The following is a 19,563-nucleotide window of genomic DNA, read 5'->3' as shown; positions in this document are numbered from 1 at the left end:
CAGTCTTCCTCCCCAACACACCTCGTGTGTTGCTTCTCTGCTTCCTCGATGTGAACATATTATAATAAAAAAAACCTTCTGTCGCAACTTTAACATCCATTCAGTTGAAGTCAATGTGCGTTTCTAACAGTTTTTCCAAATTTCAGCTGGTTCTATGAGGTCAGTTGATCTTTTTTAAAAAAAATTATTTGTCGAAATTATGTTTGTCTTTGCATAATCAAAAACAAACATAATTCTTGTTTAAAGGCAAAAGAATGATTAAAAAATAACTATAGTAAGTGCATCATTCATTAAAATGTCAACCATCCAAAATGTATTTATTTTTTAACTTTTGGATTTTCGGAGATCATGAATATAAATTTACCAGCACTCTTTTCTTCTTTTATCCTATATTTTGCTCAAGTTATACTGTTTTTGGTGCAGAGGCTGATAGCCACATGTTTTGCATTATCTCCAGGCTGAAATGTCTTTTCTGATCAAAATTTTTTAAATTAAAATGAACATTTGGCATCGTTTGCTTCAGGTTCTCCGGTTTCAGGAGAGTCAGCTGGGTTTCCTGGTTCCGTATGTGGGCGATCGTGTCCGCGGGCATCCTTCGCCGAACTGCGCACAGCGACTTTCAAACTGCTGAACTGAATATCTTCAAAAGTAATAAGTCCATCAGTGGATCTCTTAGAAAAGTGCCAGCCATGACTGGTGTGCGATACTTCCAGTGGGCTGTGTATGAAATATGGAAAGCGGAGAACAGAAGCCTTTTCTGCTGCGTCGGCACAATCTCCAAAATGAGCTTTTCTAAGTTGAATCGGGGCAGAGGAGGGGAACGGCACCACCTGCACCATCCATCGCCCTGCTACACACTTTCCCTCAAATCATTCTGCCCCTGCACCCTCGCTGCCTTTTCCCCTTTATTTACTCCTTTATTTAGTCACCTGATTCACACGTCTGAGAAATTCTGATTCAGCTGTGGAAAGAAGACCTAATACATCATCATGAAAGAGTTAACCTCATATTTAGAACCTTTTTCCCCCCTTAATCAGATTATTTTCTGTGATTGCATGAGTCCCTCCCAGCTCCTCTGATTTAATCGAGCTCCTCTCATCTACTTTTCCAAACGTGGCCGTCTCACTCCGGTCCATCAGCGGCGCCTTTCTGCTCGATGGCGGCGAAGGCACAGAGTGTGAAATTCAACTCCAAAGCGACAGTGCGGCGGATCCACGCGAGCACAAATCATCTCGCGCGGCCGTCTTTCTCAGCCTTTCCAGGCTCTCTGTGCCACACTGGCCACGCGGTCGTTTCTGAGCATCCTCTCGGTGGTCTGACCCGGCCTTGAATGTGACAGTGGGCATTAGCCGCTCGCCGAAGGCGCCCAGGCGTGGAGGATGGGAGGGACAGATGGCGGGACCATCAGCGAGAACCTGCCCGAGCCCAAGCCGCATGACTTCCAGGTTAGCGTAGCTCATAATGACGTGTAGCAGACATATCCGCACGAGCACAGGTGGATCTGGAGCCGTTTCCTGCCTGGATGCTTTGATGGCTACTTGAGCACCGAGCACCGCTCCGGAGGTCCCCCCCCATCCTCACGCTCACACGTGCACACCGCTCGGAACACGCTCACACATGAAGTCCTTCCCCACAGGCACCCGTTGCCTGTGTTGTGTCATAAATCAGACCTGTCGAATGGATTTTACAGCAGCGAGCGAAAAGCAGGAAGGCAGCCAACAGCAACCCTAAAACGATGGAGGGAAAAGTGCTGCTGTTTCTGCTGAACCCCATTTTTGGACAAATGGAAGCTATGAAGAGCGAGAGGGCCGTTTGTTTTTTATTAGATTTCTCAGGATGAGCGTCCACGGTGGACACAATAAGCTTTACAACCAGCATCGCCATTGGTCAAAATAAGAGAAAAATAGGATTCTGCTGTGAAATGAAGCTTTATTAAGAAACGCCAGCGGGGATTGGGTTGACCTTTTAGTAAATGCGCCTCAGGCTTTGCTTTGGAATAATGTTTGGTGGCCTTTTTAGGGGCGTGCGCGGTCTTTTAGAAGCTGGTGTTGTAAATGTTTCCACTGGTTCCAGTTTGGATCCCGTAACTGCTTCAAGTCTGCCAGACGGGAATCACACGTGACAAAACGTCACGGCCTCATCACCTTGTTCTGGAACACCGATTTGACCTTGCACACCGGCGGTTAATTCAGCCGCAACGTGCACGCCAGTCTCTCCTTTTTTTTTTCTTCCCCTGCACCCCGGTGTGGACGAGGCGGCCAACTTCCCCTGATTACTTGAGATGGTACGAGACGTCGTCATTTGAATATCTGGCTCTTCTCTGGGAGATTGTCCAAAAAACTAGAGCCAAGGAAGCAAATCGCCCCTGGCAGCCTAATTCGTTGGTCATTAGAAAGGCTAAATTGAATAATGGACTCCCATTTAAGCATGTGTACCACGTTCGTGCATGTGACTTTGATGAGACGTGGGGGGCCACATTGGGTGAACGTTCTCTGTGGCCCCCTTACCTTGGTCCATCAGTTTCAATCAGGCAGCACAACGCCCCCCCCCTCGCCTCCACGACCCCTCTCCATTAGGCTGCCAGCATCCACACGTGTACTCCATTATTGCGCATTACTTGATCAGCGCTCGGAGACGTCGGCCGAGGACGCGGAGAGACGAAACAGGGTCAGACTTCACAGAGAATAAAAACAGAATGAGGCTCCTTTTTTCCAGGATTCCTCCATTCTTGTGTTTTCTGGAGGTAATCATTGGACTGCCAAAGCTTAATTGGGGAAAGTAATGGGATTTTGGAGCAGTGACAATGGCGCTCGCCTACCTGACGATGTACTGTACATGCACAGTGAACAACGCTCCGGTCTCCCTTCAGCCTGTAAAGCTGCTCCAGTACAAAAGGTGAAGGTTTTAAAGTTGTTTTAATCCAAAATCTTGAAAACTGCAACTTAATATTTTGCTCCACTTCAACAGCAAAGTTGTTTGGCTCATCCTCCATTTTTGCTATATAATAATGATATAAATAAAGTCCGTCTCGCTTATGGACTGTTTCAGCCCCGCGGGTTGAGTTAGGGGAACATGTTATGACTTTTTTTAAAGGGATAAGGGAAGAATCAGACGGGGGCCGTACGGACCTGAGTGGTGGCGCCCTATCCGTCTGCGTTAGGCCTCCTGAGAGGGCTGTCTCGGAGGCAGCCTCTCCTGCACCAAACATGTCCTCTGCCCATTTGTCTTTGTCCTCATGCTTTCATCTCCGCCTCCGCCTCATCTCCAGCACTTGTGTCAGACTCTCCATCTTGTTCGATCCGTTCCTCCTCTGTTTCCAGGATATTTTGGTTTTTTTCACCCCCGTCGGTGGAATGCCACAGCGCCCTGCTTTTTCTTGGCAGCAGAAAGTACAATCATCAACTCTGTTCATTGTTTCTGGATGGTAATTTCTGCGTTTGACGTTGGTGTTTTGGAAAAACTCGGTGCCAAGTGAAGAATCCATCACGCCAGATTTCATTTCAGTTTTGGCCAGCTGGTGCTTTCTCTCATTCCTGCACAACAGCCTTCAGGCTTTTTCACCTGTAACATACCAGGGTGGAAATGCAGTTGTGTTGCCAGTAATGGCTCCAGAGTTGCATCTAAAACAACCAGCCCCATCACATATTGGTGCATCAATCGGCTAAAATCAACTCCTCCATCATTCAGGGTGAGATGCTGACACGCTGTAGTATCTTTAAATAGCTGGAATGCTGTTGGCAGGTCGCCGCCGCTTGTCAAGGGACCAACAAAGTTGTCACAGCAGATTAGTTTGTTGTAAATTCCTCCTCAAAGTATAAATGAATTGTTTCCTGTGAAACATGGAAAAATCTACCCGCCTGTGTCAGAAAAGAAGACATTTTCCACTCAGACACACAGTACAGGCACCTTCTAGTTAATAAACTCACTTATAAAGCCACAACAAGCAGATATTTACCTCCGGTTTCCTTGGAGTAGTAGATTCTTGGCCCATTGTCTGAAATATATATGCCTTTGCACCTGCGGCACCTGTCTTTGTATTCGTGTGCATGTGTGTAGCAGCCTGTTGTGCGTCGCACCCGGAGGCCAAGCAGATACTCATTTTACTCTTGATGGAAACAGGATGTGATAGCAGCCATTTAGCTGCAGCCCCTCCGCGGCCACTCGTGGCCACCAGCCCTCTAACCCCTGACGCCTGCTAATATTCGAGGAGTCATAACGCCTCACTGATTTATGACCCCACCTGAAAACTGCATTAATGAGGAAATAAAGCATTCAGGTAGACGTGTGTGAGGAAGGTTCTTGGATTTTAAAAACAAATAATTTCATTTCTGGGTTTCTCCACATCGCTCCACTGTGGATCGAAAGCGGCAAACATGTGGACGGAGAGACAGACAGAGACAGTTGTTGCTGCGTTTGCACTTCCTGTAGCACAGTGGTGGTCCTCAGGTCCTCCAAAAAGGCAGCTCATTTAGTTTTTGATGTCATTTACCTCCCTGTGTGTGCAGGAAGACCAACAGCATTGATTAACTCTGTGTGTGTGTGTGTGTGTGTGTGTGTGTGTGTGTGTGTGTGTGTGTTGGGGGACCATTACCTCTATCCCAGCCTTTATTGCTTGGCCCCTCACTCATCCACAAACCTTGACTCCATCAGCCTCTTCTGAAATGCAATTTTTCATAAAAACCCATCGAATAAAATTCATATTGATACACTGCGCACCCCCTCCACCTCCTCCACCTCCTCCACCTCCTCCACCAGTTCTTTGCCATCCCATCAGTGCCCTGTGATGATAAATGACCCGCCGTCAAATAACACAATAAAAGGCAGGTTCTCCCTTCTTTAGGTGACAACTGCAGATTAGACTTCTTTTTTTTTTTAAATTTCAACTGTTTATTTCAACAAATATATAACTTATTTCAAATTGTCAGAAAGTTTTCCAAAAATAAAATTGCAACATTTGTCACTTTGAGCAGCGAGCTTTTCCTACGTATCTCAAAGGCTAATATAAATCCATGAAGGGAAGATTATTTGTGTTTGTCTCTCTCTCTCTCTCTCTCACACACACACACACACACACACACACACACACACACACACACACACACACACACACACACACACACACACACACACAATTTCTGCCTATTCTCCCTCTTAACTCCCAGCTGAGCCTCAGAGCTGGTCCATTACCCAGAAAGTTCTGGCAGTTCTGGCCCACCATGAGCTACGACGCCCCCCCAGAGAGGCTATCAGACATGCTAATCAACGCGGGCTGGACCCTGTGGGCGGGGCATCAATCCTGTCAACGAAGCTAACGTTAACGGGACGACAGTCCCCACACGTACATTTTTAAATGCACTTTTTCTAACTTCTAGAGATCTGATATAAATTGAGGCGTCCGTATGTTTTATTTTTGGTCGGGTTTGAAACTATTTTGATGAACTCTTCCTGCCTGCGCCATCATGGCCGCCTTGTTTCAGCCTCGGAGCTCCGCGAGCAGCCAAGGGCAGACCTTTCTGCTGCCGCCTGTTTCCGTGGAGATAATAATTCTCTTATACCCCAAATAGAATTGTATTTTCCATCTCCCTCATCTTCTATCCTCCTCACCTTTACCTTTCCGCCCCTCGCTCCGTCTCCTCCTCCCCCCGTCGGTCGGGCAGCCACGTGCGTTCCCTCCCCGACGGCGGCGCTGCGACGTGCGGTCACAGTGCAGGCGAGGGATGGGAGACAAATCAAAACCACCTTATTTCCCCTCCGCACGTCTCATCATCCCAGATTGAATTTGAAGGTTTTGATCTTCTTTCTCATCTTTTTCCTGGAACTACCTGGAATTACTTGGAATCAAACACTCTCCCAACTTGATGCAGTATCGTTTATTTTATTTCAGTCTTTGTTTGAGAGAACCATGATTATTTTATTAGGGACTTTTTTTTCCCTGTTCTTGTCTTTTTTTCCCGGGACTGCTTAGATATTCACCCCTAGATCTACATCGGCACACAAACGTGCACATTCACGCGTGTTTCTGAATCCTTTGGTCGAGCCTCCCCAGTGATTGCACCTGATTTTGGGAAGAGTTACAGATTTATAACCAAGGCAGTCCCGTCTGAAAATCAAAGCGGACAGATGCATTTACATTTGCATCGTATTCTGATTCAAGTGCTCAGGGGACCAAAAAGTGTGTGAGTGAAACACACACGCTTCGCTATTTAGCGTTGGACTGAGACACACTTTGTGTATTTTATCTATCCGTTAATTTAAAAAGACAACAAAAGTCAAACACGTTGCTATGACGTTATTGGTGCTCCATGATTTAAAGTCTGGAGACGTGAAATCCCGGTTCGGATGGAACAACCTGTAAGTAAAGTCTAGCGTGTACACGTGGAATTGCTGTGAAAAATGACGGTGGTCTCACGGACCTACTCCCCAACCCTCCCCTTCACCCACCTTTTCATTTTCAATTAAGGGTGGAAATATGAATCCTTAATAGGACGATAATTGCGCTAGCATATTTGCTGTCACCCACCATTAGGCCAGATTAATTAGCCCATTTACTTTAGCTTAAGAAAGTGTCTGGTTGAGGAATGGGGGCGCTGATGGAAGACGGGTGGAGAGGGAGGAAGTATCGGAACAATCTGCTGGAGATCCCGGCGCCATCTTTCTCCCGTCTCCGCCTGTGTTGGCGGCTGCTCCCGTCTCACTTGATCTGTGAGTCCGTTTCATCCGCGTGCGCGCCGCTCTCAGCAGCATTTCTGTCTTGCTACGACTGCTCAAATGTTTGCCGAGGAGCCTGACGGAATCGTGGAGCAGAAACTTGCTGTGATGAGCTGGATGAAATGATTCTCAAACTGATAGAATTCTCACTGTTTTAGTCCCCAACTTGTAACTGTAACTCACAGGGAGCTGCAAAAACCCTAAAGACGTCGGAGAGCAATGGAAATTTAGCTCAGTATCTCATTTTATTGATGAGACGGGATCATTGTGGAATTTCATTGGCAAAATTGAAAAAAATATTCATTTAAAGTGTGGTTATTAAGTATGGAAATGTACATTTTTGGATATATAAAACTGGTAGAGTTATTTAATCAAAATCTACACAAATCTGCCCGCTGACATGTTATAACCATGTTATAAGTCCAAACGGCTGAGGAAAACGGATGAAGAAATCATTTCAGCAGCTCTTTGTCTGCTTTATAACAGGACAACTCAAGACAAAAAAAACTTTTTTCCCTTGTGATTTTTGAACGAAATCATACGACACCATTAAACACGAAGGGGGCTTGATGGATGGTGACGCTGGCGAAAAAGAGTCTGAAATCAAATTTTGAAGGGGGATAGTTAGTTTAATCGTAATTGCCTGCAGAATCATTTAAAGTTTGTGATTGCAGGGACGTGTGATTCTGTTAGTGTGAAATGATATTGCCTAATGAAGGTTTAATCACTCGCTCCTCCTCAGGATAAATCCTCTGTCTGGCAGCAGAGTACCTGGTCATGTCACCAGCTGTATATCTTCTCAGCAGGCAGTGGGAAATGAGCTCTAATCGGAGGGATATTAAAGTCACAATAGACTGCTCCTGCTATTAAGTTCCGCCACCCGGCCCCCTCTCCCAGCCCCGTATCTCTGGCTCTCTGAATATTTATATCCCAGTGTCGGTGGCTACTTGCATCCTGCAGTACGGCCGTTTATCCTGGCGCGCATGCCGTAGGAGTCAATTTAATCCTCGGGGTCTCTGCGTGTGGGCCTGTCCACGCTTATGCTGTCACGCTGTCTTGTCTTCTGCTCTCCAGGTGCTGTGGGGGCAAGGCTGCTCTCAGGTCCGAGCAAACCCACCAACATGGATGTGGATGAGGAGGAGAACATGAGTGAGTCGTCCCGTCTCCCCCTAAATGAGCCTGCTTGGTTCCCCCCTGCATGTCTGGCCCTCTGATGTGTAATCAGTGCGAATGCTTTTGAGTACATGAGTCCTTCTCTGCTTTGCTATTTATTAGAATAGAGAACGATCCATTATATTCTACATTTAAACCATTAAATCCTCCACGACCATGAAAGAAACACATAAATTGGGTCCTCCTGAGGTCATCTAATACGTGTAGATGTCACATTTTTATCTTTTAAAAGTCCTCTGTACCCCAGCATATTAAACTTTAATTAGAATCAGGGTGATACACACAGCAAGCCGTCAAAAGTCGACGTCTCCAAAGAGACGTGCGTTGTTTTGTGTTAGATGTCAGGCGACTATTGTTGCAAACTAGTTTCTGGCGTCTTTTCAAAGTTTGCGAAACATTGGAGGACGGATCTCAAGATAACGCGGAGCGCCTTTCTTCAACTCCAAGGGAAAAATCACAGGAAACATGAAGGGAGTCTCGGCTTTTATGTGACAACCTCAGCAGTTCATAGAGTTCTTTAATCGCATGAATCACCCCCAAATCAAAAGCCCCCCAACACGTTACGCTTTAGAATAAGAGCTGCGGGGAAGCCTTTTTTGTTGTTATTGATTCATTAGCCCCTGTAGCTTCGGCAGAGCATCTGAGCCCCCAAAGATCCAAGCGTCCCGGATCTTTTGACTTTGCATATTTATCGACTTCTGATTACACAAACGCCGGCATGATGGTAGTCAAGACTGCATGTGTGTGTCGTAGTAAATGCATGATGTTAGCAGCTTCTTTCTTTATCCCTTCTTTAACTTGGAATATTTTTCTCTATGCACATAATATACTGTCCTACACTTTCCTCCCCACACACCAGAGTGTTCAGTGTGAAATATAATGACATTTTTAAATGTCTAATTGGTTTCTTAACAAATTTAGGTGCTAGCCAACAGGGCACATGCAATTATCTAAGTGTAGAATGCATCAAGAGAAGAAGATATTAGTTCCTGCAGCGGCTGATATCGTTTACTGTGACACGATTTATAGTTTTCTGTTCAATTATAAGCTAAAAAATCCTTTAAAATGGGACTCCCAGTGACTGTTGAGCTGGTTTCCTGGATTTTTTCTTGCCACAGATACATATTGCCTGCTCAAATTAACAACCTATACACTCCTGGTGTACCTCACCTTTGCCTGACGGTGCTGGGATGGTGCAGCATGATATTTCAAACTGCAGACTGTTGAATTGTTTATCAATGTTTGCGCTTAAGATATTCCAGGGACGTTTCATCTTTGTTTATGAGGAAAAGGCCGCCCTCTCCATTCTTTTAGCCTTCAGAATTTTAGCGTAGCTGCTCAACCTTCTCATTAAGAAGGAACTGGATGAATGGCACCTCGTTAAAAGCAGACTTTGGGCTCAGATTTTTCTAATTTTACGAAGGACGTGAATTCCAAAGTGTTGAAAATGGTTAAACAGCCTTTTCTTAACTTCCCAGCGTGTCGCAGGTCCCAGCTTTAGCTCGTGCGCTGTAGGTGGAGTCCTCGCCTTCTGCGTCTTTGACCTTATTTCCTGTTTGCCTGGTCCTCAGCTCCTCCCCCTGCACTCCTCTCTGCACTCCCCGAACCCGACCTACAAACCCCACTCATGCACTCTGCGGCCTCTCTTTCTCCTAAGTACCGCAAGGAGTAACCTATCAAGCCTTTGCTGAAGGATGTTATAAATGAAAATTTTTGCCAATATTCCATCCGCTTTGCTAACTGGATTCAGTGATATGTGTGCCCCAGTAGAGCAGATTTCTGAGGCTGCACTTTCGAACCGAACGTTTGGCGTGTGAACATATCTAATTTCACCGTGGGTACTCAAGCAATTAAAAATTGATGGAATTGATGATAAACAGCTCTGCGTGCATCTAAGCGTCTGTGTCGAGGGTTGATGTGTGTTCCCATTTGCGGGTAGTTCTGTTTGAGTACCCAACCAGAAAATGTACTGTAGCTGTTAAATCTGAAAATATATTTCTCCCCCGAAAAGCCCTTTCATGAGTGTAACATAAAAGGACAATTCTGCCAGCAATAGCATGTAACCAGACATAAAGTCATGTCTCGACAGCATTTCTATTAGCTCATTTCCCTCTTTTAAAACACCGCGTCCCTCCAGTATTTGTGTATGTCATGAGTTTTCTATATTCAGTCGTGTTAACGGGAGATTTTATGTGTTTAAATCAAATGAAAAGACTTGGTGTGATATTGGAACACAAATCATAAGTTCAGTTGCAAAGAGTGATAAAGGAATCTATAAATTTTGCATTTACAAGATCCTGCAACGAAGGCGTTGTAAGTTACTCTTTCTGGGCACCGCAGGTTCAAGCAGCACTGATGTTAAGGAAAACCGAAACCTGGACAACCTGTCCTGCAAAGACGGGGTGGGGGTGGCCGAACAGCTCCCCAATGGAGGCGGCCTGGGCGGTCGAAAGCGCCCCCTAGAGGAGGGAAACAATGGGCATGCGCACTCAAAGTTCCGGGCCAAAAAGCGCAAGAAAACGCCTGGGCCGGTCCTGCCAAAGAACGCTCTGATGCAGCTGAATGAGATCAAACCGGGCCTACAGTACAAACTGCTGTCTCAGACCGGGCCAGTCCACGCGCCGGTGTTTGTCATGACCGTGGAGGTCAATGGACAGATTTTTGAGGGCATGGGCCCGACCAAGAAGAAGGCCAAGCTAAATGCAGCTGAGAAAGCGCTGCGGTCCTTCGTCCAGTTCCCCAATGCCTCAGAGGCCCACCTGGCCATGGGCCGAACGTTAACGGTGAACACAGACTTTACGTCCGACCAAGCCGACTTCCCAGACATGCTCTTCAACGGCTTTGAGACACCGGCCACGCCTGAAGAGTCCTTCTATCTAGGCTCCAATGGTAGCAGCTCTTTAAACTCATTAGGGGAATACCCGCTGCCCACGCCACCCGGCAGTAACCTCGCCCAGGCCCCGTTGCCCCCCCCATCAGCTTTCACCTCCCCCTCCAGTGGCAAAAACCCAGTCATGATCCTCAATGAGCTCAGGCCAGGCCTCAAGTATGACTTTGTCTCAGAGAGCGGCGAGAGCCACGCCAAGAACTTTGTGATGTCAGTAACGGTGGACGCTCAGACGTTTGAAGGCTGCGGTCGCAACAAGAAGCTGGCCAAAGCCCGGGCGGCTCAGGCCGCCCTCTCAGCCCTCTTCAACATACAGCTAGACCAGACGCCATCCCGGCAACCCATCCCGAGAGAGGGATTGCAGCTTCACCTACCCCAGGTAAGATCATTGGACACTTTAGAAATTGCAGAAGAAACTCAATTCCAACCCAAAGTTGATCACATTCTTTCTCCATCTGCTGTTCTTTTTTCATGATTATCAATACCGGGGGGGGTTTATTTTTTTTTTTAACTCACCTGTCTTGGTCTGAGCGCTCATTCCCACTTTTTTTAAGATTAAACGCCAAAGACGACCTTGATATTTGAAAGTCAAATGATCCGGCTACGAGTGGGTGACTCCAAAGTAGCGTGGAAGTAATGTGAGCTAATCTCTTTCATTTGTGGCCATCCAGCCATCATCTCTCCCCCCGCGGTTGTCATCACTTTCCATCACATTAGTGGTATGATAAAGAACCGGGGAGAGAACAAAGGACGCCTAGTTCAAATGAAGCTTTTATTCCGAGAGTTTAGTCACCTCTTTCGGGACACCGAGAAGCACGTTTATTTGTGATCCACTATCAGATGGGAGAAGCTACATAACAACTGTCATGTTCTGCTGACACAGCCTCACTTTTATGCCTGTGAGGAGCACCTCAGGGAGTCAGCCCCGCTTCACTTGTTGAAGCAGACTCTTTGACAGGTACACCGTGTTCCTCGGGAGGCTAAGAAGACGACGCTGACATGTCTGTTGCGAGCTTTGTTGTTGTCTGTGTCCAAGTTCTTTTTTGTGTGAACGCCGGCCTGTGATTTCAGGTTCTGGCTGATGCCGTCTCTCGCCTGGTGGTGGATAAATTCAGCGAGCTCACAGACAACTTCACCTCCCCCCATGCACGACGGAAAGTCCTGGCTGGAGTCGTCATGACAACAGGTAGATTTGAGGGAGTTTCGTGCCCAAAACCTACTGAGGCAACAGCCTGTTTTCAGGTATTATGCAAAGAGGAAATTCAAGTCGCAAAGCTAGTTGCTACAGTAAATTAGTCTCCTCGAAAGCAAAGGACTAATTTAAAAGACAGGATGCAACAACAATATTTAAAGGATTTGTTTATCCAAAGACAAAATACCATGAAATTAGTTTCAGGGAGGGAAGTTTGTTCAAGCCCACGTCTGAATTATACTTGGGCAGACATTCCACAGCGTTACATTAGGCAAGTTCTCGAGCTTGTCCTCTCGAGAACGACAGGCTGGTCCATCGGATTGTTTGTCCTTTAGCTAACGTGCCTCTCCTCTCTCCACCCCCGACAGGCACAGATGTGAAGGAAGCGCAGGTCATCTGCGTCTCCACCGGAACAAAATGCATCAACGGTGAGTACATGAGCGACCGCGGCCTGGCGCTGAACGACTGCCACGCTGAGATAATCGCCCGACGCTCCCTCATCAGGTACCTCTACTCCCAGCTGGAGTTCTTCCTCAGGTCAGTGGACGGCCGTCCTTTGTCTTCTTATTGATCCACTAACATGTATATTTGCGCTGCCTGAGTCCGGCTTGAACGTGCACGGTTGCATATACCCGCACTAAACGGCTGTTTGCCTGTCGCCTTAGCAACAACAAGGAGGACCACCAGAAGTCCATATTTGTCCACTGTGAGAAGGGAGGCTACAGGTTAAATGACAACGTACAATTTCACCTCTACATCAGCACTTCGCCCTGTGGAGACGCCAGGATCTTCTCTCCACACGAAGCCGGCGTTGAAGGTACCGAGCGCTGCCTCGGTTGTGTTCAATGTGTACCCCCCCACCCCCCAATGTGTAACCCCCCCCCCCCCCAGCTCATGCTGCATTTTGTTTAATTAAAATTTGACTTACAAATACACATTATGGATGCGTTTAAACAAGGCTGAAGTAATTAGAGCTTTTTGTCATTCGCCGTGCGTCTCTGTCAGCCTCCCTCCCGCCCAGCTCACCCTCACTGTCTGTCTGATTAACCTCCCTCTTACTCCTGTCAAAGTGTTTTCCGTCGCACATGGCAGCCTGAATAGAAAACATCCACACTCAATTAGTCACTGAATAGACGGCACCCGCCGTGTCAGAAAACATTGATAACGTAATAACAAATAATGGGTGGAAGACATTTTTCTGCTTCCGTTTCTTTCATTGCTTTGTCACACACACATTTGCATGTAGATTAAGATGCTTCCGCAGTGCTTTGAACCACCCGCCTCTCATTTCTGCTGCTCTTTGTCTCATCGCTGTCTCCTCTACCTCTTCCCCCCCCCCCGTACCTGCTGTCCGGTTTAGATCAGGGAGACAGACACCCCAACCGGAAAGCACGGGGCCAGTTAAGGACCAAAATTGAGTCGGGGGAGGGGACCATTCCAGTGAGGTCCAGCAACACCATCCAGACCTGGGACGGGGTGCTACAAGGGGAGAGGCTGCTGACCATGTCCTGCAGCGACAAGATCGCCAGGTAGTTTTGTGTTTATCTATGTATTTTTATTTTTATACTTATTTTTAACAACTTTCTCGCGCTCCCGGAGGCGCCTCCAATTATCTTTCCTCCTCTTCACTGCTGCTCCTCCGTCTTTCCGCGCTGGTCAGGATTAGACAAATATCAAATGGAATTTATTCACACAGAAATGGATATTTTACTTCACGTCCTTTACATGTTTCATCAGTATTTCATTGTCTAACTCTTGCAGCCAGGCCTGACGCGCTGTTTGTATAGTTTATTCCCTCCCACGTCCATGAATCACATTAATACTTACTGCCATTTCATGTGTATCATTTCTTCTGGCAGTGTCAGGGACAGCAGCATTGATGGATCGTCTGTCCCTGGGCGCTCCCCCCCCCCCCACCCCCACCACCACCAGCATCCTCCTTCTACAACAGATCATTGCATCTTTAGTCTCTGTCCTTGTTCAAGGCAACATGTTGCCTCCCCTGTAAAGAATGACAATTCACTGCCATAACTCATCTCTCTCCTCACCTCTTTCTCTACCCGGGCTTGTGATGCACACAAGGCTGATTAAATTTCCAGCCTGTACTTGAAGTACGGCGGGTTAGCCGTGCAGCGGATGCCGTTTGCAACAGTGGCCCTTTCGGTGATTTAGAAACGCCGTGGCCGCCCGGTGCCGAGCGATCCAAGTCAGTAGAGGGAGAAATAGGTTGTGGTGCCCACACGTCATTGTGTCTTTTATTTGCTGACAGCTTTTGCTCGATAACTTGGAAAATCTAGATGGCTTTAATCTAGTACGATGACCGTGCAGCCCTTTCCGTTTCAGATAAAGAACGGGTGTTCTGTCCTCACCGTGGAGGTAGAACCAGAGCTTCTCACTCATGACAGTTGCTAAACAGGATGAAAAAAACAGGCCCCCCACCTTCCCTGTTTCCCTGTGCGAGGGATCGTTAGTCTGCTACTGACTAGAAAACTTTGGCCCTTAATTTTTTCCTCCTTGTACGGATTTGTCTCTTGTCATTGTCTCTTTGATTACATGCTTCACACAGAACCAGCAGATTTTTATTTTTTTTCCCCGCAGATCCTTCAGTGATCCCATTAGCGAGCGAGTAAAGCTGTTGTGGCTTATTTGATCGTCGTCTCGCCTCCCGTCATCGTTTCTCCAGAATCTATGTGTATGACTAGTCTCTCTCTCTCTTTCTCTCTCTCTCTCTCTTTCTTTCTCTCTCTCTCTCTCTCTGTGTAAATGTCTCTGCACACCCGGTAACAAATCAGGCAGCGCAGCAGAGAAGCGGAGAGACGTTTGACAGGAATTAAAGCGAATGCGTCTGAAAACTACTGCAGCCTGCGCTGACAGTGTTTCAATCCTTTTGTTGGGAAAATGTGTGTGTGAGTGCACGTCCACGTTCCAGCATATTATGAGGCCGTTTGCTGAATGTGTGCTTTACTGCTCGCAGCTATGAATTTAGAGGTTTCATTTACCCCCCTCCCTCTGTTTTTCCACACCATCTCACGCTCTCCTTCACATACACATTCAGAGAATATTGGATATAGAAACAACAGGCTGGATCAGTTGCCTGGAGTCTTGTTCTTGTTCTCATTGTGGGTCCGTGCTGGAGAATTAACAGTGGAATCTTAAGTTAGGAATGATACCTTCCAGTTTTGGACCTTGTGCTTTTCGGAAAGGAAAAACTCCTTCGTCAGGCAACAGTAAGGGTTTCGGCACCCCTGCGCTAATGTTGAACACACATCAGAAGTGGTGTGAAAATGGCTACATCGGCCCAGAATTGAGATGGTGGTTCCGTCAAGAACAGTCTCCTCAAGCAGAGTGAAACTCTGCCGTTTATAAAGGTTCCATTTACGCTTGGAAGCTCTTTGTTTTTTGAGAAACACCTTCCTTTTTACTACCCCCTCACATCTGTTTCCCTCACCTGTTTCTCTGACAAACACACCAAGACACACACACACACACACACACACGTTTTACAATTCAGGCGTCATTCGTTTTCTTTGACGGCCCCTCCCCTCTCAGACGACGCTTCACAGACCATGTCAATGGGAAAATGTCTTTAGAGAGATGGTTAATAACTTAGTGGGGAAATCTACCTATTTTCAATAGAATTTAGATTTTTCTGACGGCGCACCAGTGTGAGCGATCGTGTGTGGCGGATTGCATTGGCGTTTAATTCAGGGAAGCACGATCCCGTACTGGTTCCTTTCCATGTATTATAAAGTCTTGTTTTCTTTATTCTTTCTGAAGCTGCCACCTATATTACAGTGTTTCATATGTGGAAATGTGGAAGATGAGACACTTAACTTCCACTGCTATTGATATAACATTCATGATTCTGACCCACTTTGATGTACATTAGATTAAAGCAATATAGCAGTGCTTTAATGAGTTCTATATATAAAAGAAATGTGGGAAAATACTGTTTCTTTGGCTTTTTCTTCAAATAATTTATTGAAAATCACCACCCACTGACTTGCCGTTACATTAATTTAAAGAGTCAAATCAGCCTTCACATTATTGTTATTTGTTGTTATTTGTAGGTGGAACGTTGTGGGCATTCAGGGCTCTTTGATGAGCTATTTCACAGAGCCCATCTACTTCTCCAGCATCATCCTGGGCAGTCTTTACCACGCAGACCACCTCTCCAGGGCCATGTACCAGCGCATCGCAGACATCGAGGACCTTCCCCAGCAGTTCACCCTCAACAGGCCCCTGCTCAGCGGTCAGTCCCGACTCCAGTGCGCAGTAAAAATGAGAGTTCTTATCTGTGTAGAATGAATGAAGCTGAGGCGCATAATGAACTAAGAATACCTGAGCTGAAAAGCAGTTTAACACAAAAAAAACCTCAACGAAACAAGAGTTCTGGAAAAAAAGATCCGCGTGCGTATCAGCCCATCCGATGGGAACAACATCACCCGGCCGGTGGCTGGATGCTGCTCCTGCTCCTCCTCCTCTCTGGTTGCTCACTAAATGGTGGGTAAAGGATGTAATAGAGGGAGGTTATTAACCTTTTACGCTTAAGAGAGTTTTTAGCAGCGAGCCGCTGCGCGAGTGGAGCACCCAGAATTTCATCCCCTTTAAATCATCGTCTGCCACAAGTGCTGCCAGATGGAACCAAGGAGCTTAATACACACATACACACACGGAGGGCAGAACACCAGGATTTATGGCTTCCATATATCTCCCATTTACGCTCCTGGCTCAGTGAAGGCTGATGGCCAAGAGGGGGGCAGGTGGAGAGCGGGCTCTGACCTCAGTCCTCCTGGCTGGATGATGTTTTGTAACTACTCAGCTGGGGGGAAATGAAGGGATGGGCTGTCAGCTGCCGATAGCTCATCTATGGTTTAATAAGTTTCCGGGTCTCCCGAAGGAGATGGGGAGGAAGGACAAAGGGAAAATGTTTTTGACCCTTTCAGACATGATTTAGAGGGTCTTGTTATACAAGATTATCCGGATCTTGTTCGTCGGATTTCTGTCCTTAAAGTTTTGCATTTGGTTCCAGGTATTAGTAACGCTGAGGCCAGGCAGCCTGGGAAGGCACCCAACTTCAGCGTGAACTGGACGGTTGGGGACCAGGGCCTGGAGGTGATCAATGCAACCACAGGGAAGGACGACATGGGTCGCGCCTCACGTCTCTGCAAGAACGCCCTGTACAGCCGCTGGGTCCGCCTTCACTCCAAAGTAAACACACGATTATTAGTGCAAATATCATCACTAGTGTAAATAATAAATTGTTTTTCTGTCCAATAGTAAATATAATGTAATTTCAAGGTTAGACTGGTGAGGGGGGCTTTATGTCATGTAGTGCAACCCATCACCAGAGGGTGTGTGACCCTTTTAAGCATCGTTCATGTGTACTTGAACCAAAACAACAGGCGTCATTTTCTGACTTCTGTTTCCGTCTCCTTTCAGCTGTCCTCCATCTTGTCCAACAAGATGCTAAAGCCCAGCTCGTACCACGAGGCCAAGCAGGTGGCCTCAGAGTACCACTCTGCCAAGCAGGCGCTCATCAAGGCCTTCCACAAGGCCGGACTTGGGGCCTGGGTAAAAAAGCCCATTGAGCAAGACCAGTTCACTCTCAGCTCCTGATTCTGTTCATGGACCAGCGGACCCCGACTCCCCCTGGACCTGGCTCTGATTAAGAGACCTCCCCCCTCCCTCTACCCTCTGAATGACAACCCCACTGACACTTACCTCCGTCCCACAAATCGACGCGCATGTGCACTTTGTGCTTGTGGAAATGAACGTGCATCGTTTCACAAACCACCCGTAGCTCATCGATCGGACCCCAGCCTCACTGTGGCTCATCCCACCGTGTTTGCTTTCTGTCCTTTTTAATCCTGCGTTGTTTTAAAAAAAAAATCTGCTTGTTTTTCTGTTTTTAAACTGGAATTTGTTGTTTAAATTAAGTTGTGTGTCTTTCATCATGTTTTTAACGCTGTGGAGTGTCCGTTTAGGGTCCAGCTAAGCCTAAAAACACTACATTTGTTCTATATACCATGTGTGAACCCGGGGGTGGGGGGGTTGAAGGAAACCTTTAATGAACTTTTATTCAAAGATGAATCAAACTTCAGGATGTAAATGTTATATTTAATAGAAAGAGAAAACTGTTATATAACAGCTAATGTGGGTTTTCTGGTACGCTCCTCATAGAAGACTTCATGAAAAAAAGGCTGTGGGGCGGGTGTCACCATCAAGAGTTCTTCTTGAAGTTGTTTTAACGTCATTCATTCCATACTGGAACCACAAGGGGACCTCATCATCACCTCCCGACCCCTCCCCTCACCTGGGGCGAGCTCCGGGAGGTGCTGCACGTCGTACTTTCTCTCGATCTTAAGCCATGGCTTTGCATGGGAACAAAACTGGGAACCCTTTAGAAGAGACGACACGGGTTGGAGAGCTTCCGCCACGTGACTTATATCTGAAAGGATGCCAGCATCTTCCTCCACAGGCAGCTTTGAATCCTCGTCTCTGGTTTTTAGACTTCCTCTGGTTGGATTTTGGAGGGGACGGTCGGAGCGTTTGTCTCGTGTTTGTCTCCACATTCGGGCATTTATTGGACGAAAGTTGCCGTTGAGAATCGATATCATGAAGCAGACCTTTTTTTGTAATTCCGTGGCAGGGACCCATGTCAGTCATTACTGTAAATAGAAGGCTCATCTGTGTACTGTAGTACCGCGCACGGCGACGACGCTACCTGCACTCTGAGATGCAAACGTGCTTCGACCCCTCCACGCCGTCCCCTCCGAGGAGCGATCACCTGCACTTCCTGTGTGAACAGCAGTAGATTATAGCCCAAACATGTGTCGATGTGAACGACCCCCCCCGCCCCTCATCTCACCTCGCCACAGTTACAGCCCGAGCGTACAAACGTCCGCGTTTCAGGTGTGCATCTGCAGGGAAACGTGCGTGTGTGTTGAACGCCGGGCGCACTTCTGATGTCTGTAATCAAGCGTATTCTGTAGAAATCTTCACCAAAGAAAAACACTGTCCATGTTTGTTTTTTACCCCCCCCCCCCTCCCTTTTTTGAATCAGCCCTTTACTGTTGTTTTGTATGCGCCCTGAAAACTCTATGACTTGTACAAAAAAAAAGAAAAGAAAAAACTGCGTTATGGTCGATGTCCGGGCAGAAATTAACGCATCTGTAGCCGTCTTTTGGATCATCTCCACCTCCGGTCAGTATTGCTGCAATGTAGTAGTTTAATGCATCCAGAGAACGAAGGAGAAGGTCTGGATTCAGCCCATCCTGCTAAGTTCGGACTCACGTTGGGGCAAGTGTGACACCTACGCCGGACAGCATGGCGCCACCCTGATCGCAGTTGTAGCCACGGGTGTATTTTTTTTCAAAGATATGTATATTGTATATGCACTCTAAGGTGTCCCAGCCGACCTCCACCAGCTTGCATGTGTGATGTCATGTATGTACATTGTCCCGAACATGTTCTGGTTGTTCTGAGTGTCACATAAGGAGGAAAAGGGAATCTTGTGTTCGCTTGAAGGTCCAAACCGTGGAATTTGGGACTAATAATCACGTCAAACTGTGATCCAGTTCTCTGCCCCCGCGACCCAGAT

At 46.9% G+C, this 19,563-nt stretch overlaps 1 protein-coding gene across 7 annotated transcripts in view; it reads left to right on the top strand.

Moving 5' to 3' along the window:
- Positions 1–17,899, top strand: part of adarb1b (adenosine deaminase RNA specific B1b) — a 52,984-nt gene extending 35,085 nt beyond the window's left edge. For all 7 annotated transcript variants that reach the window (XM_057033890.1, XM_057033923.1, XM_057033933.1 and 4 more), the window contains 9 exons: positions 7,783–7,857; positions 10,222–11,147; positions 11,840–11,954; positions 12,329–12,497; positions 12,626–12,777; positions 13,321–13,489; positions 16,031–16,212; positions 16,993–17,171; positions 17,403–17,899. In XM_057033890.1, coding sequence (XP_056889870.1) covers positions 7,830–7,857; positions 10,222–11,147; positions 11,840–11,954; positions 12,329–12,497; positions 12,626–12,777; positions 13,321–13,489; positions 16,031–16,212; positions 16,993–17,171; positions 17,403–17,579 — 2,097 coding nt within the window. In that variant the 5' untranslated portion in view covers positions 7,783–7,829 and the 3' untranslated portion in view covers positions 17,580–17,899. The remainder of the gene's footprint in view (positions 1–7,782; positions 7,858–10,221; positions 11,148–11,839; positions 11,955–12,328; positions 12,498–12,625; positions 12,778–13,320; positions 13,490–16,030; positions 16,213–16,992; positions 17,172–17,402) is intronic.
- Positions 17,900–19,563: the final 1,664 nt, after the last annotated feature.

Source organism: Takifugu flavidus, chromosome 1 (assembly GCF_003711565.1).
Source record: "Takifugu flavidus isolate HTHZ2018 chromosome 1, ASM371156v2, whole genome shotgun sequence".
Lineage (NCBI taxonomy): Eukaryota > Metazoa > Chordata > Actinopteri > Tetraodontiformes > Tetraodontidae > Takifugu > Takifugu flavidus.
This window is presented reverse-complemented; position numbering and strand designations above follow the sequence as displayed.